Below are 26279 nucleotides of genomic sequence, written 5' to 3' on the forward strand. Positions count from 1 at the left end.
GGCATTAAGCCTGCCTTTGCACTTTCATCTTTAACCTTCTCTATTAACTGATCCAAGTCTGTGCTGTTTTCCGCCAATACAATAGTGTCATCTGCATATCTTAAGTTCTTGATGTTCCCTATCTTCACTCCTCCTTCTTCTGAGTCTAACCCTGCTTTTCTTATGATGTTTTGACATATAGATTGAAGCAATAGGGCGATAGAATGCAGCCTTACCTGACCCCTTTGCCTATTGGTAACTGCTCTGTTTCTCCAGATTCAGTTGTGACAGTGGCCTCTTGTCCTTGGTTCAGATTTCTCATCAGGACTATCAAATGTGGTGGCACCCCTATGTCTTGGTTGCATCCGCACTACAGAAATAATTTAGTTTGACTCCACTTTAACTGCCATGGCTCAGAACTATGGAATTCTGGGAACAATAGTTTTGGGAGATATTTAGCCTTCTCTGACAGAGAGCTCTGGTGGCACAACAAACTATATGTCCCAGGATTCCACAGGTTGGAGCCATGGCAGTTAAAGTGGTGTCACATAAGTTAATGTTAAAGTGGTATTATTTCTGCAGTGTGGTCTCTAGTGTCTCTTCCTTTCCTGAACCCCGCTTCGACCTCTGGGATTTCTTTTCCTATGTATGATTGAAGTCTATGCTGCAGAATTTTGAGCATAATTTTAGTTGCCTGAGAGATTAGTGCTATGGTCCTATAGTTGCTGCAGTCCTTTGTGTTTCCTTTCTTGTGGATTGGGACATATATTGATCATTTCCATCTGTTGGCCACCACTTCATTTTCCATATTTGTTGTCATATTTTGGTTAACACACACAAAAAAAATGTGCTTACCAATTTAGAATAGACTGTTATGGAAGTTTTTCTTTCAAACTGATGAAACTTTTCCCATTGATAAAGACTTTAGGGACCAAAACACGCTTGGGCTACTATCATTTCGTCATTTGTGATTATGTTGCCCAACTTGTTTATCACCTTTTCAGGATTACTCATCTAATTTACTGCTTCCATTAAGGTTCAATCTAGATAGTTACGTTTACATTAAAAGCGATGTTTCTGTGTATAAACTGAGTTTTCCAGAGATTAGGTAAATTACTTTTTGGGATAAAACAAAAGTCACCAAAAAAAGTGATACCTTTATTGTATAACCAAAATGCACAAAACATACCAGCTTTTGAAGCTCCACTGGCTTCATCATCAGGCGAAGGAGGTTTTAAAAATCATGCAGAAGAAAGGTGACTATGGCGGGGTACAAACCGCCGCTTTGCGGCGCTCCCCCGCCGCCGCCATTTGCTCCGTGCGGGAGCCGCAGCAGCCAAACCGCGCGACTCCCGCGCGGAGCAAAAAAGAAGCTCCATTTCGGAGCTTCTTTCTGCGGCGCCTCTATGATGTCGCGAGGCGCCGCAGGCGCATTCGCGACGTCATAGGCGCCGCGACACGTCTGGACGCTATGCGTCCAGTACGTAAAGATGGCGGCGCCCATGTGGAAGGGGCGCCGCCATCTTGTACGTACTGTATACGTACTAGGGTTAGGGGGGTGCGGAAGCACCGCCCCTTCCTAACCCTAGTACGTATACAGTACGTACTATATGGCGGTGTGTATCCCGCCTATATTGGGGTCACCACATTTTGTATCAGAAGTTTTCTGTTGTAGTTCAGTTGGTATGGTAAGATCTCAATATAAGCAAAAGCCACTCCTTTTTTAGAGCTTTACATAGTTTTGGGGTGTAGCTACCCTCAGGAAGCATGGTCACTGGAACGTCTGATCTAACCCCACCACCTTCCTAGGCTCAAGCCCTAGGATAAGTTCTCTCAATCTGCAAGATTTACTTCTTGTATTAGTCCAACAAAGTATGTAACCCTTTAAGGTATGGGTGGAAGGAACCCAGAGGCTGAATTCAATTTCACAGAAGTTTGTCTTTTGGGAGGAGTACATTCCAGTTAGCAAAAGGATGGGTGCAACACCGTCGAACCAACATATACCATCCTATTTTAGTCCAGAGTTCTTACCGTCTGTAACCAAGCCCTTAAGGAGAGGTATTTCAACCTTTCAGAATGGGGAAAAACCTGTACAAAAGGTTGGAGAAGTACAGTTTTTGAAATCAAGGTGGTTCCTCCTTTAAGCAGAGAACAGAATCCTCTATAAAGATCCTTACACAAGGCTGCTGTTTGGCTACATTTGGAAAACTGCACATAGTTCTGCTTTTGCTACCTTGAAAATCACATACTAGAACAGAAGTTGCTTTGTTGGACTGCAGCTTCCATCACCCCTCGCTTAGCTATGCTAGCTAGAGTTGATGAGAACCTGAACTGAAGCCACATTTTAAAATTGTCTGCTGTCAAAGAGGGGTTTACTTGGACAGCATATTCCAAGCCACACAAATAATCCTGGCACTCTGAAGTATATTGGTTTCATGCTTCATGTCTCAAGTCCACCTCATTCCTGTAAATCCTATGACAGCTGAGCCTTGGTGCAGTACAGAGTTACCAATCTTTCTCTTCCCACAGATCCACCTTCCAAGAATCTCAGAGACTGACAGTTAAACCAGTTTAACTGGAGGCCTGGGAAATGGGATGGATTTAGAATGGACTACATATGGCAAGAAGTGAGCCAGCATGGTGAGCGATTTGAACATTGGACTATGACTCTAGAGACCAGGGTTCGAATACCAGCTTGGCCATGTAAACCCACTGGGTCACCTTGGGCAAGTCACACTCTCTTTAAGCCTCAGAGCATGGCAATGGCAATCCCCTTTTGAAGAAACTTGCCAAGAAAAGACTGATAGGTTCACCTTAAGAGTCACCATAAGTCATATGATTTAAAGGCACACAGCAACAAACAACAACAATGCTGCCAGACAAAGCTGCAAGTTTGAGCAGTGGAATTATGAAGTGGCAGCTTAACTCTTACCTGCTGATCTCTTTTGCTCAGAATGATCGTCTAACCCTTTTTCTATCCATGGGTGGGCTTTGGAGGATGTGAACCTTTTTATCAGTGATTTGTACCCATTTACCAAAAATACTGGAGAAAAGTGCTTAGCAAAGATTTTTACTACTACCATTTTTAAAAATGTTTTCTGAGCTCAAACCCCCCCCCCCCAATATATTACAATTTTCTATCTGTATACCATTGCATACTATTACTCTGTATGTAAGCTACTGGATGTTTAGTTTCTGTTTAATAGTTCATGTTTTCAATCTGGTTTTAATTTTGGGAGCCAGTATATTATAGATTGAGTGTTGGGCTAGGACTCTGAAGATCAGTGTTTGACTCTTTGCTTGGCTACAGAAGCCCACTGGGTGATCTTGGGTTAAGTCACACTGTCTCAGCCTCTGAGAAAGTGAATGGCTAACTGTGTCTGAACAAATGCCAAGAAAACCCCATGATAGGTTTGTCTTGGGGTCACCATAAGTTGGAAACAACTTGAAGGCACACTACAACAGCAATAGTTTTTTTCTCTTAATATGCTGTGAATTTTAACTACTGTACTCCTTCGGCCTGTGAGGGAGTGAACAAGCAGGCCCAGCTCCACCAGGGCTAGCCTGAAGAATAAGAGCCCTCCCTCCAGTCTATCTGCCTTGGTCCAGGCCTCAGAGGGAGAGAATAACCACTGGACCTCATCCCCTTTTCTACCACCATTCCCTTCTCCTTTTGTGTCGTGTCTTTTAGATTGTAAGCCTGAGGGCAGGGAACCGTCTAATTAAAAATAATAATTGTAAGCCGCTCTGATAGCCTTTAGGGCTGAAGGGTGGGGTATAAATACCATAAATAATAAAATAAATAATAATAATAAACTTGTACAGGAGGATATACAGTTATGTTTGTTTAACTGTTGTAAGCTGCCTTGAGTCCCAAGTGGGGGAAATGTGGGATATAAATTATACTTATCATTGTAATTGTCATCATTTTGGAACTGCACTGTCATCTGAATAGTCAAATTTATTTAAAAACCTGGCAATCGAACAGCAGCAAAATTATTTTTTCATCTTTTATGAAAAAAAAAAAAGAATATTACTGTTACATGTTACTTCATGAACCCTCACTTCGGTAATACAAGGCTAAAATGCTAGACATTGCTGATATGTGTTCCCCAGCAGTTATTCAAATAAATGGAATTAGAATACCAGATTTATTTATTTTATTCTGGATTTTAAGTAATTACAGATGAGCTTTGATTGGTGACCTTCAGCCTTAATGGTATAAGTGCCAAATGTTTAAGAGTGCGTACATCACATCAGTAATATAAAGGTGAAGCTCTGTTTGTCTCAGTCAAGTCTGAAGCCATCTCTCTGGATTGTACATTTTTGAAAGCAGGTGTAATGTAATAAGCACCAAAAGCAAATTGTAAGATTTTAGTTGGGGAAAATGCTGGGTGTACACAATGCATAAACAGGACAGTTATTAATGCACTGAAAATATGCTGAATAAGTAAACATGAAACACTGCATCAAAGAGTAAAATGTAGTTACAAGAATGTGTGTTGCAAAACAAAAACCCTCTTTACACTTGGTCTGAGAATACCATTTGAATTGTCCTCCGGAACAAAATATCCCAGATATTTAAAAATTATAGAAAACATATTGACAACATAAAGTATACTTGATGCCCAAAGAGGGGGGAAAAGGTCTAGAAACATAAGCTAGTGCTGTATTGCAATTTTTTACTTCATTCAGAGACCAAATTTCATTCAGTCCCGATTCTGGAAATAACACAAAATCTGTACATAAAATGAAAACCAAAGCCTATGAGGTGACTATACTGTACTTTGCATGGGCTTTTGTAACAAACAATGCACCTACAATGTATTGTCCTTTAACAGAAATGCAGTGTGTTACAATGATACTCAAGTGATCATTTGTTTATACCCAGGGCAAACTTACAAGGCACAAATTCAGTGCTGTCACCGGCCACATTCAGACATCATGCTAAACTACAATTTAGTGTGATGAAAACAAGCTGTAATGTGTCTCTGCCATGTATGTTCTCTCCTTCTCTAATGTGACTAAGAGTCAGAAGCTGCCACTTTCCCCACTAACAAAAAATTGGCCTATCACACAAACATAAGCTCTGCTTTCTTTCAATTATGTTTTGTTTGAACAAAGCAAATTAATCTATGGTTGAAACTAGCTTATTTTGACAAATCACAGTTAAGAGTAACCATCACTTGTGAGAGTTGGAGTTATGACAAGTTGGCTAACATAAACTAAAGCAAGAGCTTCTGAACAGGTCAATACACCTGCAGGGAAGAAGGAAAGACTGGGGCCTTCTGCAACTTGTTCTCATTACATTAAGATAAGGTTTAGTATAATGGTTGTACCAGGCCACTGTAGTTACATTCAGGCACTTTTCTAAGATGCATGATTCTTAGCAAAGACCTTGTGAGAGGGACCTGTGCTACCCTTACAGTGTGTTTAAAGTAGTATCAGCTTGTTTGCAAAATATTTAGTTATTAGACTAAATCAAATAGATGTTAAGAACACCTTCCCTTGGCACCTCAAAGACATTTGGTACTTGGTCTCAAAGCTTCTTCAAAAATAAGCTAAGTTTCAGGATTAACTTCTCTTTCTTCAACACATAGCTGGCTAAAATTCAGTTTGAAGGCTTGCCCAGAGTCTTATTAGAATATATTCAATGCTTTAAACTCACAGAGAGAATAAAGGTGGATAAAGTATAAAGAGAAACCCTCTTCCACAATATATACATTCAGAATCTGTTCTCTGGCAGTGCACAGTATCAGGTGTCTATTGATGAGCTATTTAAAACAATGCTTTTTGCTTTTAAGGCAATGTCTAAATTCAACACAATAGGAAAAAAAGGTACATGTTGAATATTCTACTCAATAAGTACTGGCCTTTATTGAAGCACCAAATACTTCCTTTTAGTACCCAACCCTTACTTTGCTGTACTTCAACTCTCATTTAGCTACAAGTATAACCAAATTCCACTGTGCAATTCCAAAAGAAGCAATTATTTTGCAGACTAACAGTGAAAATACCTGGCAATCAAATAATTTTTGCACTCTTTTAAGTTTTCTATAGAGGTTTATGAATATTTATAAACTAGAACTAATATATATTACCTAAAATCTAAACTCAAAAAACCTGCAATTATACCTGAAGGAGTTGCCCAATTTTTAAATTTTCCCCACATTTTCCTTCTTTGCCACAAAGTCCTAGTGTCATGCTCTCAGGAGGAGACATTTAATAGAGATTTCTGGAAAGTGATATACAAAAGCTCAAGGGTCCTTGAAAATGGCTCTTCAGTTCACATGGAAAAACAGGAAGGAGCAATTCATTTATTGGCAACAGAGAGGCAAGAATCCCAAAGAAAGAAAATTGAGGGTCACAGCAGTCTTTAGATTAGCCTTCCTGTCCAAAATCTTCTGTAAATTTCTTTAGTTTTTCCAGATCCTGTTCATTCACAGTGGGCTTTGTGCTGGTTAACGACCTCAACATATCAGCCTGTAACATAAGGGGAGAAAACATGGTCAAGAGGTGTACATTTCTTTGTGCATTTACAAGTAATAAAAAAAAAGACAGCATCTGATCTACGATTTCATAGTGGATTTACAGAACTGGAAAAAAACGTATGAAGGAGAAACCATTAAGCTGAAGAAAGCCAACAGCCTGGGGTGTCACAATATCCCTTATTATTTGATCATTTGTTTCTCAAATAACTATGAAATCAAAAGTTTCAAGTAGCTCAATAAATACAGTAAACAGCTGCTCACCTTTTCTTTTGTACTTAGGACTTGGTGCATGACCATAAAGGGGGACACAAGCTCTGCCTCTGGTTTTCTCAACACCACTATTCTGCATTCTTTAGGGTTGAAACTGGTTTATTTTGATAAACCACAGTTAAGAGTAACCATCACTTGTGAGACCTGGAGGTCATGACTAGCTGGCTAACATAAACTAATTGGCCTTATTTCATTAAAACTAGCTGTTTACGTTAATGTGAGTTATAACTTAGCACATGTACCAATATAGGCTTGAATTACTGGTCATATCTGAGTCAAAGGTTAAAATAAAATCCTGAAACAGACAGTTATATCAGTCCTGTGAAATGCATGACCAGGTTCCATTTACTTGCTGTCAGTGTCCCAGATTCTGTGACAGAAGCATATGACAGAAGCCATTACTCTGAAACCAACACAGGTTTTAGAGGGTCCAGTTTAGACCAGGTGTTTCCAACTTTTTTGACTTGCAGAGCCCTAAGGGCTCCAGGGAGCACACGTTGGGAACCTCTGATTTAGACTATAGCTTTAAATAGATCATTATATTCCCTAGAGTCAGCATCTAAGGGAGAGAGCAGGCAAGCTTTTTCTCTGGACATTATAGTTGAGAAAACAATTTTAATTTACTGAATAGTAAATCAAACCAGAGTTATGACATCATAGCCTTCACTTCAAATACGGACTTATAGTATGACATTATTCAGCTATTCTTAAAAGTGAAAAGTCTATTACTGTGTTGCTCTACCGAAGAATTAAAACATTTGGTAATTTTGCTCCCTGCTCTTCTGGTAATATTGAAAGGTACAGCCAAATAATGACTGAAAATGGGAGATGTGTAAGAAATGGAAAAGGTGAGAGATCACCAGAGGAATTCAAACAAATAGCTAGCATATATAGAGGTAAAGTCAGAAAAGCTAAAGCACAGAATGAGCTCAGGCTTGCTATAAAGGTTAAGAACAATAAAAAGGACATTTTTGGGTATGTCCATAGCAAAAGGAAGAAGGAGGAAATGGTAGGACCACTGCATGGAGAAGATGGATAAATGCTAACAAGGGACAGAGAAAAGGCAGAACTACTCAACACCTTCTTTGCCTCAGTCTTCTCACACAAGGAAAAGGATGCTCAAACAGGAAAATGGAGCAGAGGACACAATAGGGGAAATGCAGCACAGAATAAGTAAAGGAATATCCGGTTAATCTAAATGAATTTAAGTCTCTGGGACCAGATGAACTACATCTGAGGGTATTAAAAGAACTGGCCAATGTAATCTCAGGGCCATTGGCACTAATCTTTGAGAACTCCTGGAGAACAGGAGAAGTCCCAGCAGACTGGAGGAAGGCAAATGTTCCCATCTTCAAAAAAAGGTAAAAAAGAGGATCCCAACAATTATCACCCAGTTGGTCTGACATCAATACCAGGAAAGATTCTAGAGCAGATAATTAAAAGAGAGTCTGTGAACATTTAGAAGTGAATGCCACAATCACAAAAAGGCAACATGAGTTTCAGAGAAACAAGTAATGCCAGACTAATCTGATCTCTTCTGAGTCCATTATTCTTCAATACTCATCTGTCTTCCTCCTCCATCCTGTGTTCATTCTCTTTTACTCTCAGATTGATGTACTGTAGGTAGATTTACTATACCTCCTCTCCCCACTTGAATGTTTGTCACATAATTGCTCACAACTCACAAGTCCTAAGATGACACTATCTAAGCATGTACGTGCTGCTGCTGCTGTTGTGTGCCTTTTTGTTCTATTAGCACACAAAAAAGGAGGATGCTGTCCCTGTCCCCTATAAATCAGTTATATTACTCTGCTTATGAGAAGCAAGATGAGTATCAGTAGGAGCAGTTCTGATACTCTTGGAAGTTCACCATGCAACTGGGATCCCGTTCCTGAATCAGGGTTCCCAATAGAGAGCATCCAATCATACAAGAAACTGTACTGGCATTGTAGGAGAGGACTAGCTTCCTCTTTTCTTTGCATGCTGACTGAACAGGCTTAGAAAATGACAGCATAGGGATCAAGACACTCAGTAATATCATTCTGAGCTTCTGGGGTAGAACATAACATCAATACAAAGTATTCTCTCCTAGTAAACAGATAACATGTAATTAGGAAATCATTAGTTTCTAAGGGTGACTAATGCATATATGATAAAACTGCTGTAAAACATATTCCACAAAACTATGTCATCTGTAGTTAAAACAACCCCACACAGCTGAAAGCATATCTAAAATACATTATAAATGCCATTTATGCTTAGTCCATGAGATGTATTGAGTTTGTTTTTCTTGACTATCTAAGAGAAACTTTATTTTCCTTTTGTGATCCAAACGTAGTTCAAAACTGTATTTGATGGAACTGAAGATTCCTCCTTCTCATCTCTGGATGTGAACGATTGTATAATTTCAAGTGTTACTTTCAATGTTTTAGCAAGGCACCCTGGAGCGGGTTTAACCTCCAAGGTTTTATACCCCTTTCTGGCAGGAGTGATAGTTAATTCAAATTAGTGAATTAGAAAGAATAGATGGTGCCACATAAATGTCTCAGAATCAATTGATAATTACTCCTCCTTTCTTGTTTCATTACAATAAAAACTAAACGAAAGGACAAAATTCACCATCAACATTTCTTGCTTGCTGGCTGGCTGCAACTTCATCATATTCCAAAGAAAGGCAAAATTCCAAAGTCTACATGTTAGCAGGTTGCCTAAACAAATGCTGTCACCTCCAAACCAACTCATTCTTACCTCTTGCCCAAGCCTTATTTTCATGTAGCTGACTTCTCCATTAGTCAGTTGGCCTTGAAGTTTAAGTTGTTTATGTGGGAGTGAGAGCAACCCATGTACTTGCTAGTCAAGTACATACAGCAGCAAGGACTTTGTTCTACTCTTTAAAAAAAAGTTTAATAAAATGGTGGCAACGCAGACTACAAAGAATTAGCAAGCAGACAGGATGATACATGGAAAAAACCTGTGAGCTTCCTGTTGACATCTTGTTGGCTACTGTGCAAACAGAATGTTGGACCAGATAGGCTTTTTGTCTGATTAAGTACAGTGGGCCCTTGATATCTGCTGGGATTTGGTTCCATGACCGTCCGTTGATACTAAAATCTGTGGACAGTCAACTCCCATTAAACTGAGGAGGGAGCAAGCTTGTTTTCTGCTGCTCCAGAGAACAGGACCTGGAACAATGGATGCAAGCTACAGGAAAAGAGATTCTACCTCAACATTAGGAGGAACCTCCTGACAGTAAGGTCTGTTCGACAGTGGAACACACTCCCTTGGAGTGTAGTGGAGTCTCCTTCTTTGGAGACTCCCCATCTGTCGGGGATGCTTTGATTGAGATTTCCTGCATGGCAGGGGGTTGAACTAGATGGCCCCTGTGATCTCTTCCAACTCTACGATTCTATGATTCTAAATACAAAGGCAGAGTAAAATGGAGCCCCTTATATAAAATGGTAAAATCAAGGTTTGCTTTTTGGAATTTAGACTTTTTAAATATTATTTTTAAGTCGTGGATGGCTGAATTTGGATAAGGAAATCTGACTGTATGGCTCTCTGGCTCTTCTTATGCTATTATGAGAACAGTATTTGGGGACGATTAAAATAATGACAAGGGCTGTGAAATTCCCACCCATTCTCAATTATAGGTACTGAAAAGGAAATAGATTCTTGCATAATTCTTTTACTAGTTATATTTAACAACACAATCTATGCTGGCATACCTCAGTTAACAAACCCTCTGACAAACAAATACCTCTTTACAAAATCTTTTTAGGGGAATCCACCCCCACCCCCACCCCCCTGTTAGCACACCTTGCACTGTATTTGGGGTCTCCATATTTTGTATTTCATATCTGGAGACAGCATGTTCTTGAGAGGTCACTATGACCTTTAGGAACATTAGGTTAGGTGCCCAGAACAATAAGAATGAGACTTGAGACATGTGCGCATCCAGCTAATAAAGACTATCAAATCTAAATGGGTGTACTAAGTGCTCCTTCCTTCCCCCAAGTCATCTGCATTTCCTCTTACACTTTGAGAAAAAGGATCTCACTGAACCCAAAGAAGTATCTCAACTTCTCTACTTATTCCCTGTTGTGCTCCCAACCAAATCTCCCTGTCCATCCATCCTGGAGATATTGTGGCGATTTATGTTTATCTATCCATAAATCCTTACAGTAATTTTGTAAGTGATAAAAAGATGCCTTGTTGAAAATTGTGAAGATGATCTTCAGCAGCAAAATTTTGAACAAAAGCACTGGTCAGGTACCAAATGGAATTTTCTGGCCATTATTCATAGAATGGCAGAGTAGGAAGGGACCCAAGGGTTATCTAATGCAGTAGCTCTCAAACTTTTTACTCTTGTGAATGTTACCCCTCCAACACAGTATTTGAATATTTGTTTTGTTTCTTTAGTGTGCAAATTTTCATTTGCACATTCATATATGTTCATATTTTCACATTTAATAAAGAAATAACATGGTTCAAATTAGAATACTTTTATTTAAATAAATCCAGTACTTAACATGTGTAAATTTTATACATACTGTCTCACACGCAGCACATGCACATACACCACTGCTCTCAAATATGTACACACTCACTCACACAGTTTCATTTTTTCTTTCAGGCACTCACACAAACTCTTTCCCCTTCTCTTCTCCTCCAGGACAGAAAACATTTGGAGGGGGAGGAGGAGAAGGGATCAGGGCTTCAAAGTCTGGTGCTCCCCTTCAGCAACTCTCACCATCCCCCCGAGGATCCTGCCCCCCCAGTTTGAAAACCATTGATCTAGTCCACTCTTCTGCCAATGCAAGAATCCACAGCTAAAACAGCCCTGAAAGGGGGCCATCTAATCTGTTTCAAAATCTCCAGTGAAGCAGTCTCTCACTTCTAAGATAGTCTATTCCACTGTCAAGCAGCTCTTACCACCATTAAACTCTTACCAAAACTGGAGTACTGTTTCTTGTAATTTGAGTCAACTGTATTGGTTCCTTTCATTATGAAAAGCAGGAAAAAACAAGCCCACTCTATGTTCCAAATGACAACCTTTCAGGTAAAGGTGGCTACCATATCACTTCTCAACTTTAGCTTCACCAGCCTATTCTACCCAGCTCCCTCAATCATTCCTCATAGGGCACAATTCCCTGGCCTTTTACCACATTGGTTGCCATACTCAGGACATGTTCTAGCTTCTCAGTATCCTTCTTAAAATGTAGTGCCCAAAATTGAACACAAGTGAGGTCTAATCAAAGCAGAATACAGTGATACTATTACTGTCCTTGACAAGATTAGCAGATATGATACAGAACAGAATTTTATTGAATTTTCTGTTGTTGCACCAGGCTTCTGACTAATATTCAACTTACATTCTACTAAGACTCCTTGATCCTTCTCACATATACTGCTGTCAATCCTGGTATCTCCCTCATGGCTTAGTTATCCAATTTGCCAGAGTCAATTTGAATCCCAATTCTATTTTGTGAGATATTCATCCCAATTTGGTGTCATCTGCCAATCTGATGATCACCCTCTCTGTTCCTTCAATCATTCAAGTCATCCATAAATATATTGAATAAAGCTAGATCCAGAACAGAACCCTGTCTCCTCCCCACTTGTCACTTCTCTCTGTGATGATTAGGAACAACTGGTGAGCATTCTTTGGGACTGGTCTGTCAACCAGTGACAAATCCATTGTCCACCCCACCCCATTTTACCAGTCGTTCTGCAGTATCATGGGGGTCCCTGTCAAAAGCCTTACTGAATCAAGCCTCAAAAAAAGAGATAGAGAGAAATAAGTTCAGTGTGGCATGTCAATCTTAATAATCACAGCATTCCCTATGCATTCATTCTGATTTCTTTCAATGCCTCCCACTTTTCTTTTTCACTGGCACTGTTGTAATCCTGATTTCAATTTTATGAAACCCACCATGAACTTCTTTCTTTTTTGACACAGTAGACCTTCATCACTGATGAGGGTTAGGGGTGCAGGATCTTTGCAGAAGTGGGAAACCTCTGAATATTTAACAACCCCCCCCCCCCGCAAATATGCATGCTACAGGCTATGCTACTGCAAAATCTCCAAGCTGCCTCTACTGAACCTCCAGTCTCCCCCCTCCCCCCCCCCCACGCCTCCTAGGAAGATGGCACTGCTGTAGAAATCTCCTGCAGTGTTGCCCTTCTTCTCTTTGAGGAAAAGGAAGAGAAGAAAGATGATATAAAGGAGATTTTTTTTTTGCAACATTTGTATGATTCGCAGAGACCACGAAGAAGAAATGTACTTGCTATTGCTACTGTATTTGGCCACAAGAACTTACTCAGTATTCCCTTAAGCTTAATGAAGTTCATTGAAATAGGCTTTTTAACTGTCTTGAGTACATGCAATAGAGTCATCAGTGGTTAGCTGGGGGAATAATGCAAGTGGAAAATAATGTATGCTTGAAGCACTCAAGGAGACACACTCTGCAAGAGGAGGGAGCATCAAGGGGAAGAGCTGGTTCCCATGAAGGACTGAATCAACATCAAGGATGATTGTACTGACTGCATGTCTGCTTCTCCACTGATATTCAGGCTGGATTGTGTCTAAGGTCTTGAACGCTGAAGACAGTTGCTGGTTCCAGACACATGGAGACTCTCAGAACAGCTAAGTGATTATGGAATAAGCTGCCCTCAGGGTGGATTTTACCCATTTGAAGACAGGGAAAAATGCATGACTGGCAGCTAGAATAAGAGTTGCTTTTTGCTGCCCAGAAAATATTCCAACCTAACATAGCACCTATTTCGCTGGGAGCTCTCCAATTAATGTTAGCACCTGGCTGGCTGAGCAATATGAGAACTTCCACCCTGCTGCTTTCTGATATGACTAATAAGCCATTTCCAATGTAGCAGGAGACTAGGGGGAAGAAGGAGAGAAGAGAAGCAAAAAGGAGACAACAGAAAGGGTATTTTTGCCAAGTGAGACGCCGTACAATAGGAAATGAAAAAGACAGTAACAAAAACTTTAAAACAAGTTTAGCATAAAGAGGAAAGGAGCTGCCAAGTCCAGAAAACATGACAGTTCAGAGAAATGGCTTTGTCTTGCTCAAAGGTAGGGACACAATGGAGGATGAACCAAGACTAATTAATAATAGAGTAAATTGATAGCCATATGAACCCAGACTTCTTGGGAAGGAGAACTTAAAAAGCCATCCCCTCACAGACCTTATTCTGACCAGTAAATGACCAACAACTTTATTATGAACTGTTAAAAGCTAAGAGGTCCAATAAATGTTTGATTTAAATGAACTTCTATTAACAGAGAGAGGATTGCATTTTTTTTGCTCACATAAAGTCATTTTTTTCTTGACAATCTTTCTTTGTTGGGTAACATTTGTTGCAGTGTTGTGCAACCTAATGCCAAGTGTCTTTATTTGGAATTAAAGTCTCCTTAGGTTCACTGGGGTTCACTCCCAGATGAACGTGTGTAGGATTCCAGTCCTAGACAGAACTGCACAACTAGTTCCATAAGACCAAGAAGACCTTGATCTTATGTCTGTTTTCTATGCAAAGGGATCTTGTAGCACCTTTGAGACTCAGGAGCAAAGCAGACTGCCCTGACAGAGCGGTGACCTGCTGCCCCTTTCAGTGCCAGATTGGGGCTGGGTGGGCAGCGCGACACCAGTGTGGGGGCGGTGTTAGGGCATGCATCGTCCAAATGCCATGCCCCACACCGGCACTTCAAGCTGGTCTGTACAGCCCCTAACTGAAAAAAAGAAGCTGGTAGCATGAACCTTTGCAGATTTCAGCCTACTTCCTCAGATGCACCCCTGTGTCTACTACTTTTCAGACTAACATGGCTACATCTTTGAATTCTACCAGCCATTTTATATGCCACATTGCAAAAGTGCTTTTGAAATTAAAGAGTACTTTAGAAACCTGATTAATATGGAATAGAATCTGTTCAAAGTGTGGGGAAGCTAAAAGTTCTTTGGGCATACCCACTCTTCTTAGTTTGATAAATGATCCTCAGACATACTGTAGGCAAGTATATTTTTTGAATGCAGACTGCCTTGGTTTAACATAAGCTGGTTAACCCTGATAGAAGTTGTGAAAGTGACACTGGTATTTAAGTAAAATACATAGCAAAATGGAAAAATAAATATGATTGGATAGTCTCAGTACCTAAACTGATTCTGGACAATGTTGCTCAACAAAAGATTTGGAAATAGAGTTACAACATCTAATTGGAAACTATAGTTGAATTTTAAAAGGAAAACCAAAAATTTTATATGTAGGTGATAAACTAAAACCATGTACTAAGCGAGAAAGAGTGGAACATTTGCAATTGTTTTATAAACAGAAATGAGGAGCTATGTCCTTCCTTTTAACACTGTAGTTCAAGGCACTGGTAGAGCACATGCATCAACAAGAGCGCTTCTCAAACTACTTGATGTGGAGAAATGGCAGTTTTTTTTCCTAATGTGCCAGTTAATGGTATCAAATTTCTCCCCATGGTTTTCTGGAAGTTCCCAGTAGAATGGCAACAAATGGCGCATAGACAAGCATCAGTCCATGGACTACCAGTAATCTACAGAATAAGGATTCTGGGCAATCACCCCCAGTTAGAACAGGCCATCCTGAGCTAGATAACTTAACTTATTATAAAGAATGTTTCTATATCTTTATGTTCCAAATTGTATGCATCAGTACTGCAGCTTTTACTGTTCATATGAAGATGTTTTAAGGCAGATCTGAATGCAACAATAAACATACACAATTCTTGATTTGCATATAGGAGAAGACATATGAGGACAAGTCTTCTAAGGCAGCAAAACATGGTAGGGAAGGGCACAATCTGAGTGGGAAGAAATGGTGCAGTTAAAGAGAGACATCTCTCTTGAGCAAGTGTACTTTGCAATGCACCATGCCATTGTTATAATCCATGCAGATTTATCAGGCATATAATCTTCTGTAAATTAGGGCACAGATTTAATTATGAATACATGTTCTTTATCTTGACACGGACACAACAGTCTGAATTGAAAACATTCAAAGGAAAACAAGGACTAACCATACAAACAACAGGCTCCAGCAATTTATCCCCTGGAACATCTATCCACGTCATTTCAATGGCATAGGGTTCTCCTGGAGAGCATGGAGTAAAGAGATCTACTAAGACATTCGGATCAGACAGTGATGGTCCTTTAACCTGTGACAGAAAAGAAATTCAAGGTACAGTCAATCAAAGGATTTATAAAAATTATATGTGTGTCTCGGGTGTCAAAAAACAGGAAACAAATTATAATTACATTAAATTATATATTTGCAGCAAAGATTGAAATGTTGGTACTTGCCACGAGAAGTCATTCTTGGATGGTAGGAGGAGCGATCCACAACAAATGGGTTATTCCCCACACATCAGCTGGATAGGCAGAATCCTAAATTCTTTTCAGTTATCTCTATTCATTTCTCTCCCCTGCTCGTCAGTTTTATTCTATAACTTGCCTAAACCAATATCACATAACCAATTTAGCCCAACACTTAAATTCTTCTTCTTCTCCTTCTTCTTCTTCTTCTTCTTCTTATTATTAATTTCATAATCACTCACTGGATAGGGGTGGATTGCTCCTTCTACCATCCAAGAATGACTCATCACAACAAGTACCAACGCTTCATTCTCTGGATGGGTTAGGAAGAGTGATCCACAACCAACAGAAACTCAACTACTGGGTGGTATACCTACTAACTTAACTATCTAACTGACTGCAACACCATGTGTCCAAAAGACGCCTGTTCCAATTTATACTTATCAGTCTTATAATGTTCAATGAATGCAGAGAGTTTCTTCCCCCTGCTGCACTGCAGACTTCATGTAGAGATGCCAACAAGGCATAAGCAGTGATTGTAGCCATAGAGCAGGTAGAATGAGCCCATATCTGCTATGGCCTGGGCGTTTTTACATAATCATAGCGTAAGAATATGCAAGCCTTCAGCCAGCTCACAATCATATACTTAGACACCCTATTTCCTAATGTCTTTGGATTAAAATACACCCTGCATCAATATATCTGAAATCTGCTGTTCTTCTTATATATGTCATCACTGCCATTTTAACATCTAAACAAAAAATTGGCAAATATATATATCTTGAATGGCCCTTTGTTTACTGAACACTTTGGCAAAAAAGTTGGATCTAAAGTTAAAATTATCCTGATTAAATTTGCACAAATTATGATTTATAGACAATGCTGCCAATTCAGAAACGTCTTGCTGAAGTGATCAATACCAAAAATATAACATTAAAAGTAAGCATCTGCAACCCTCTTAACATGAGGATGAGTAGACAAATGACATACTTCTGGAAACAAAACAGTGGAAAAAGCAGCCACTTGTCCTTTCAAAGTATTTGGTCTTAGTCTTTCACTATCCCATTTTGAAGGAAATAAGCACATCACTAACATTTATCTCATTTAGATTTATACCCCAAGAAATAGACCAACTTCTAAAGGATTTCCAAGTTACACCATCTATTCTGAGTAGAATCACTTCTCAATGCCAAAATGTTGATTCAAGATGTCCCTTTCAATATCCAAGCAGTTAATCGCAACCATCTCATATTCTGATGCAGTATTGGTCCCTGATGTAACATGTCTGGTCTTTGTGGCAGTATCCATGGTTCCCGACTAACAGCTGCAACACAGCAGGAAACCAAGGTCGTCTTGGTCAATAGGGAGCTATTAACAGCAGCTCTGCCTTTTCTAGTCTTACTTTTGTTAAGACCTTCTGAATTATTGGGAGAGATGGAAATGTGTAATGCACACCCTGAGGCCAAGGTACTGACAGTGCATCGTGCTGCTCTCCTCTTTTGCTTCCATCTATTGAATAATACCTTTTAAACTTGAAACTCTCTCCAGAGATGAATAAATCTACCTGGAAGGGCCCATAAAAAGCCTCTAACTGCTGAAAAAATTCCCTGTTCAAGGTCCATTCTCCATTGTCTGCTCAAATAATCTGGCTGCACGTTCAAGGAACCTTTGAGATACACCACTGTCAATGACTTTACTGATTTTTTCACCCACCAGAATATCTTGTTCGATTCTCAGATCAAGGGCAGTGATCATAACACACACCCCCCCCGATTCACAAAGTAAGCTTTTATGGTTAAATTGTCCATGCACACTTGCACAAGCTTTCCTTTTCTACTGCGTGCAAAAACCTAATAGAACTGACCATATTCAATGCCAGATAACTTGTATTTCAAGTAGACACAAGTCCATTCTCCTTGTACTGAATGTCCCTCACAATGCGCCCCCCACAGTCTTAAGAGGCTTGCATCCATAGTTACTGTGACCTCTAGGTGAATTACAAACAACTGTCCTGTGTTCAAGTGTCTGTTTTGCAACCACCATCTCACCTCTCTCTTCATAGATTGTGGTAGAGTGACCTTATGGTTTTTCTTCCTCACTATATCCATCTGATGTTGCACGAGGAACTGCCATAGCTTGTGAGTGTGAAATCAAGCCCATAGAATCAACTGGATAGTAGATATCAACAATCCCTGGACCTTTGCTAGAAACATATCTGCTTTTCTCATCTTCAATAATTGATCTGAAGATGCCAGCTACAGACTCAGGTGAAACACCAGGAATAAATTCTTCCAGAACGCAGCCACATAGCCCCCCCCCCCCAAAAAAAACCCCCCACTATGGATGCCAGGCTTGAAAGCCTTCAACTTCAACCTGATTTAATTCTTTCTTTATTTTTTATCTTCCTTTCTTGTGATAAAAACAGGCATCCCTCCTGGGAATCTATTACTGCATGTAAGTGATTTGGGGATGCAGTTGGCTCTAAGTGACTTTTCTTGAAGTTTATTACAAACCATTGCCTCTATAAAAAATTTAATGTCTTGTCCTCCCTGTCCTTGACCTTTTCCTTGCTTCCTGCTTTCACCAAGATATAATCCAAATATGGATGCAATTGCACTCCTTCCTTCCTGAGATGAGCAATTAGTGGAACCAATACCTTGGTGAAGACCCTGGGAGCTGAGGACAGACCAAACAGAAGTGCCCTGAATTGAAAAAAAACTCTCTTTGAACTGAAAATGAAGATATTTTCTTAAACTAAGGAGCCACTGATACATGCAAATATACCTCTTTCAAATCAATCAAACCAATTCAGTCATTCATTCGAATATTTTCTCTGACTGTAATTATTCCATCTTGAACTTTTGATATTTTACAAGAATTTTAAATCTAATACAGGACGGTAAATTCCACTGTTCTTTATTACTGTGAACAAGATGGAACATACACCTTTGATTTCAAGATAACTATTCTATGGGCCTAATTTGCAGGAGATGATCTATGTGCTTCTGAACAATCTCCTGTTTCTCTGGTTTTGATAATGGTGAGGGGAGATACCTGTTGGAGAACAAATTTGGTATCCCTGAGTGACTACTTGAATCACCCAGCAATCTGAAGTTATCTCCTGCCAAAACCATCTGAAATGCAGTAACTCTCCCCCCACATGAATGTCTCTTATACCAGTATTGTTATCTTCTGTTGCTAGCAGATGGAGCTTCTTTGCTGCTGGAATCCTCTTTTAAACTGGTTTTCCCCCCATCCAATGAAACCTGCCCCCACTGAATTCATTCTACTATAGTTTCTTCCTCCCTGAAAGTAAGAATAATTACTTTGAAATTGTTTTCTTATCACTTTTCCTTCTGTGCATCATAGGCATAACTTGTTTCTTATCTTTATTTTCAATCAACATCTTCTTTAATGCCTTTTCCCCAAATACCAACTCTCCTTTAAATGGCATGCCAAGTTATTTCTAGACTTTTTATCCACATCCGTGTCATAGCCAGCCAAGAGCAGCTCTCGGAGGAGGAGGAGGAGCCTCCTCCAGAGCAAGAGCTAATTGAGGCTACACCAGGTGCTAATCCTGCTCTGCCAGGTCCCAGCTGTGATCCCGCAGCCCCAGAGGAGTAGGCTCAACTAGGTCTTAGTGCTAGTGAGATGCCTCCTGTGGTGCAACAGCCTAGTGGTGACTCTGGGAAGGAATCATGCCTGGATGTGCCTACCTATAAACAAAGAAAGGCTGAGAGTGCTTGCAGGCGCAGATCCAGGAGAATTGCAGAGAGGCAATTAGCAAACCAGCCTCAGGTGGCATGGGGGAGAGTTTCCCTTACTTAAGGTGCAGAGAGGCATCAGTGTCAGAGTTTATTGCATGATCCTTTGGTGTGATTACTACTGGCACTGGCTCCTTGTATCTTGACTCCTTGTTGTCTTGACCTTGGAATGGACTGGACCCTTGTTATCTTCTGGCTACTTTGGCCCTGGACTGATTTGACTACTCTGACTTCTAGTATCCTGACTTCGGCTTGGCTTTCAGATTGCTCTCTAACGCTGACTCTTTGCAAGGTCTGTGGTCTGCTTCCACTTGCTGTGCTAAGCCATTCTTATCGGCATAGTGTGGGTATGCTGGCTGCAGTCTAGGACACCCAGTGGCAAAATCAGATTGATTGATGTACCACTGTTGTTGCCATTATACTCCTTGCCGGCAAATGCCAATGAGTTGTGACTTAAATCAGCAACATACTGTAGATCATTCTGAATGGCTTCATGAGTCTTCTTTAATGCTGACTCTGCCCTTTGCTCATCCACTTCCTTCAGAACTGTGTCTCCCTCCTTAGGAACTACTGCTCCTGAGATATAAGGGCTATGACTGGCCCACCCACCAAAGGCACTTTGAGAGACTGTGTCTTTTTTCCAAATAAATAAAGCTTTTGAAAATAACTCAACAATCTCTTAGTTATAAAAGTAATTTCTCATTCTAAATCTACGACCCCTAGAATATATCTGGTAATGAAATCTCCATTAATTTTGGTAAAGGCCTCCTTACAACTGCTGCTATCCTTTGATCATAATCTACAACTTCCTTATCACTGTGACCACCAATCTGACTCTATTCCATTCCTAACATTTGGAGCACTCTTTTTTATTAAGCTCCTGAAATGTTTTACCATGAAAAGCCTATCGGTATTATTTTCAGAATTTAAATCTTCCTCTGTGGAATCTACCTCCTCACTACCATCGTGAGACTGTTGTGACATCACTGCCTAATAAAATCCATCCTCCACCTCTGACTCATAATCAGAAATAGCGTTTCGTCCTTTTTGTATATTTCTTCCCTTTTATCGTATCTTCTACATGTTCCGTTACTGTTTTGCTTTGCTGTGTTGTAACACCTGAACTAGGAGTTCTTTTATTACTAACTTGCTTTTTCTCCTTCAGTTGATTCTGTGTACTATTTTCCCTTTTATCTGAATTTATCATGCATAAATTAACTGGTTCAATCAAATTATTTAAATTCATTTGTAATAAATAATTCATCAACTGATAATTCATTGCAGACAATGTTACGGTCTGGCCATTGATTTTCGCTTGTAATTCACTGTGAGGTTTCAAAATTATATTAATCCTTTTATTTACTGCCTCTTTAATCATTGATTGTATATTTGCCTGGCTAATGTGCTGTTCTCCATCTCAGCACTCACACTGTACCAACATGGAGGCCCAGACACTGTTTGTGCTGTCTGTGGTCCTCCTGTCATCATACTGTTTAAACATGTCAGCAAAGGAGGCTGCACTTCCAAGACTTCTATTCCATTCCTCCAAACTCTCAGAAGTGTCACTCAAGTGCTGAGACTGCACAGAAGCAGTTTCCAAACCACCAATCAGGGCATCCTGTTTGTCCACCATAGCTTCATTCCTTACCTTGGAACCTCCGTTCCCAAGATGGCAAATTGAAGTGGCCATTATACACTAATCTGCCTCCATGATATGGGCTTGTGCTACAGTACCTCATATTTTGTTGAATTACCAACTCCTTTTTTCTGTTTTACATCCCCCACAGCTGTTTTTTTCTAACTTCGGCTTGAGTTTTTTCATTTTCAGTGGAGATAAGGAAGTCAGACCACATTCTGCCTCATTCTCATTTGACATAAATATTTGTTTCAATACCAAGTCGTCTTTCTCTCCAGAACCACACTGGGCAGCAGATATCTGGTTATGTTTTTCTTTGAATGTACTCATGGCATGCTGGGAGGTAGTCAGTTAGTTCACTTCCATTGCTGCCTCTACCGCAACCTGTTTTTACTTTTTATCTAGAACTGCTGCTGCGGTTTCCTTTCCCATCTCCTCTTCTCTTATTTTTCTCTTTTTTGAATTAGCCACCATTTTACCTATTGTTCCACATCCTAATTAACCTTGTCTAGGGAAAAACATGTCCAGCTGGCAAGGCAGGAAATAAAAAACTGATGAGCAGGGGAGGAGAGTAAATGGATATATCTGAAAAGAATCTAGAAACCTTGAACATGAGGAATAACCCGTTGGTTGTGGAGCGCTTCTCCTAACCCAGCCGGAGAATGTTGTTGTTGTGTGCCTTCAAGGGATTCCTGACTTATGGAAACCCTAAGACAATTCTATCACGGGGTTTTCTTAGAAGAATTTGTTCAGAGGGAGATTGCCATTGAGGTTGAGCATGTGTGATCTGCCCAAAGTTACCCAGTATGCACATATATAAAAAATTAAATCAGTACTGTGAGATCAAGTAATAACTCCACATTGTCAGATAGTGAACTTTTTGAAAACCAAAAACATAGTTCTCCATCCAACCCAAGCACCTCAGTGCATGTCATTAGGGATGGAAACAATATTTGAAGAATGGGAGAGTGGGAAGACAAAAAAGTGGTTTCTCAAATGTCAGGAAACACTGAAAGCACCAGACCTGACAAGAAGCTGCTGGTCCTACTATTGCACCAAGATGTAGGGATGATTATTATTTTAAAAAAAATGGTATGTCTGAGATCCTCTATTGAGATGCAGTATAAACATCTACCAGGTGGAGCTACTCTATTTTCCCCACCCACCCCTAGAGACTCAGTCTTCTTTCCCTCCCCTGGACATGGCCATGTAGCAGCCAAGACAGAGTAAGGAGGAAGGACCATTGAGCTATTTATTTCTTTATTTCATTTTATACCATCTTTCTCCCAGAAAGGGATGGCAGATCACAAATAAAAACATTCTTTAAAACATTACAATAAAAGCTTTAAAAACCATTAAAAACATAAAATAAAAACAGTATAAAATTACATGTATTAAAAAAACCCTCAAACCATAACTACTACACACAACCTATATAAAATGTTCTAATAATCGAACACATGATAGCAACATCATCTGCTGGAACCTCCATAAGGTTCTGGAGGATCCTGCATTGTTGTGCATCTGACTATCAAAATGTGGTCATGCAATCCTCAGCTGCCCCCACTAGATTTCCTTTGGGGGGTGCCACAGGAAAACAGTGAGCCTCTGTGGGCTTTGGTCAATGCTCAAGTGAGAAGTGAATTCTTCCCTCTGCAACTACAACCAAAAGATACATGTAGTTGTAAGTTGGACTTGATCTTTTGAAAGTCATTAACCAGGATGCCAGTCATATATTTTAAATATTTGGCCCAGTTGCTAACACCTAAGAGGTGGTATGAGACTTGGCCTTTCTCTTAGAACTGCATCTCCTGTCACAGCCAAGCCTGCCTGCCTTTTCTTTCTTACCACTTGTAAGGTTTAGTTAATTTGTCAATAACATGTAATACCTTTGCCTCCACATACCCCTTAGGGGCACCCATGAGAATGCAAAAATTGCCCACAGGATGCACTCTCCTTCTTCTATAACAACGCTGATCAAGATTTTGAGGTTAAAGTGCCAAAAGCCAAAGCAGATGGTACAGTCTGATGGGGTCAAGAGAAATCCCTGCTCTCAGTGAACACTAACATCCTGCCAAAAGTTTTTTCATTGGCCCCTCTTAAGAGAGAGAGAGAGACAGAGAGAGAAACAGAGAGGAGGAGGGACAATGGGTCCATTTACTCACTTTTTTAAAGTGTGTGGCTGATTGAACTTTCCTAACTGGCTGCATTAGGGCATCTCGTACTATTACACTGATATCCGCACCTGAGTAGCCATCAGTTCGTTTTCCAAGTTCTCGATAATCTGATTCAGTCAAGGTGTTTTTAGTAGTCCCGAGATGAAGTTTAAACATTGCAGCTCTTGCATGATCTTCAGGTAAAGGAATGTAAATACGCTTCTCAAACCTCATTTGAAAGAGAGAAATAATTCATTTTCTCCCCCATAAAAACAGAACAACATTCTTTCTCATGACTTCAGCACTTCTGGAAATTTGAAATCTTTACTGTATGTGAAAGCTTTAAGATAGTCAAAAGAAACAGTATCTAATGTTTTGTGTTATACAATATTACAGTATTTCATGCACCAATAAAAATGTAACATCTTAACATGACTATCTACTCTTTCCACCAATATAACTGGCTTTCCAACACATATAGCAGAATAGCCATAAAATAATTGTCCAATCAAGTAAAATCAGTGGTCATTTGGATGTAAGGCTCCTGGTTTGATACACTGGGCCTGAGTACTGGGCCTACATGCGCTCCTTCCCTATATGCTGGTTTCGGTGCACTGATTCTGGTCTCTTTAGATCAGACTTCCTCATTATATCTGAAACACAGAACAGTGTTTTACTATCTGCTTTCTAACTACAATTATAGAGAAGTGGGGATTGTTTGTTCCCATCCTAGCTTCATAAACCACTCTTTATCAAGTCACGAATGTTACATCTAAACTGGGTGTAACCTAGAAAGCAATTTTGGTGACTTGATTAACCTTGGGTTTTTGTAACAAAATAAAATAACAGGCCACTCACTGATCCTACAACCATTTAATTAAAGCTTTAGTTATAGGATCAGAATGAAGCAAACATCTCAGCTTTTAATTGGGGGTTAGGGATTTATGTTTAATCAATGTTAATGTGATATTACCACCTTGATCCTTCGGGGAGAGGCAGGCTATAAATAAATATTATTATTATAATATTATTAAAAACAGGTAATATTAGGCAGCCCAACTCTATAGAACTGTGCAGTTACAGTCAACAGTTTGATCTGTCAAAGGTGAATAAAAGATTTCTATGGCTGCAAAGTGGAATAACATTTTCCACTCATTTCCACTAAAAATGTAACATTACCCTTGGGTTACTGATACATATAGTGCTCGCTGATGCTGCTAAGCATATTCTTGGATCAAAGGGCACTTGCTGGGACCAACAAACATGATACTTTGCCAGTGAAAATGTACTAGCAGTGGACAAGTAGCCCTGCAATCATGAGTGCTCTAAAAGCAGAGGACTAGTATTTGGGATAAAACTATAGGAGAGCACCAAAAGAGTTATGTTATGTATTACCTTCTTCTGATGGCAGAATCTAGAACCCAAGGTATGTTTGTAGCTCCTAGTACCAAAATCCCTTCGTTGTCTGTTCCAACGCCTAATGAGAACAGGTAAATCTAATCAGTAACAATTACACAACTTCTGAACCATACGCAATATGGAAAAATAACCCAACATTAATACCATTAAACTTTTCATCTCCCCAGATTACCTAGGATAGGCTGATGCAAGCTAGGCCACAATATTATGTAAGTATTATTTAACATTATGCAAGTCAAAATATCAATTATTTAAACAAATTATGCCAGGAAGCCAATAAACCTACCTTGCATCTGGACTAGAAACTCTGTTTTAATGCGCCGAGCTGCCTCACTTTCATTTTCACTTCTGGACCCACACAGAGAATCTATTTCATCAATGAAGATAATTGAAGGCTTGTTTTCTCTAGCAAGCTGGAAGAGATTTTTCACTAACCTGTGAAAAAAAATAAATTACATGTATTAGAAAGCAACATATAGCAGCATGACATTGCACTGCATCTTTTCCAAAATTTATTGTTATTAATAAAGTTCATTTTTACAGCTTTTCCATCTCTGATTAGATACCAATATCCCTAAATCATAGTTTTTATTTCCTTCATATAAGAACATAGAAGAAATATCCTAGCTGCTTCATAAGAATTGACACAATTCATTACAGGTTCTTGGGCATCACTACATTGGTCAGAACTATTAACGCACCATGCAATAATTAGCATTTTATAAATCTATGCAAAACAGATATGAAACTTAATTTTTTCTATAGCTACATTTCACAATAACATGAAAAGTACTGGTCATAGGGACATGGTGGCTTGGCGGTTAAGACACTAACTCTGATGATTGCAAGGTTGGCAGTTCAAGCCCAAGTACTGCGTAATGGGATGAGCTCCTGTCCCTAGTCCCAGCTTCTGCCAATTTAGTAGTTCGAAAGCATGTAAAAGCGCAAGTAGATAAATAGTTACCTGCTGGGAAGATAATAGCTTTCTATGCATCCATGATGGCCACAGCTCTATGATTCTATTACAATGCTGGCTCTTCAGCTTATTAACGGAGATGAGCACTGCCCTCTACAGTTGGACACAACTTGACTATATTGCCAAAAGGGAAACCTTTATCTTTACCTTTTTATTGGTCATACTTCACAAAGCAGACGCCACAGATCTATTCTAGGTCGTCCTAAAATCGCATTTAGCCCTATGTCTCACACCTACACCA

At 39.6% G+C, this 26279-nt stretch overlaps 1 protein-coding gene across 1 annotated transcript in view; it reads right to left on the reverse strand.

The window, feature by feature from the left end:
- Nucleotides 1–4124: 4124 nt before the first annotated feature.
- Nucleotides 4125–26279, reverse strand: part of VPS4B (vacuolar protein sorting 4 homolog B) — a 37340-nt gene continuing 15185 nt past the window's right edge. Inside the window, exons 7-11 of the mRNA XM_042461653.1 lie at nt 25349–25497; nt 25039–25120; nt 23653–23872; nt 15793–15930; nt 4125–6462 (exon numbers count right to left, since the gene is read on the reverse strand). Coding sequence (XP_042317587.1) covers nt 6361–6462; nt 15793–15930; nt 23653–23872; nt 25039–25120; nt 25349–25497 — 691 coding nt within the window. The 3' untranslated portion in view covers nt 4125–6360. The remainder of the gene's footprint in view (nt 6463–15792; nt 15931–23652; nt 23873–25038; nt 25121–25348; nt 25498–26279) is intronic.

The sequence above is a fragment of the Sceloporus undulatus genome, chromosome 4 (genome assembly GCF_019175285.1).
Source record: "Sceloporus undulatus isolate JIND9_A2432 ecotype Alabama chromosome 4, SceUnd_v1.1, whole genome shotgun sequence".
Taxonomy (NCBI): domain Eukaryota; kingdom Metazoa; phylum Chordata; class Lepidosauria; order Squamata; family Phrynosomatidae; genus Sceloporus; species Sceloporus undulatus.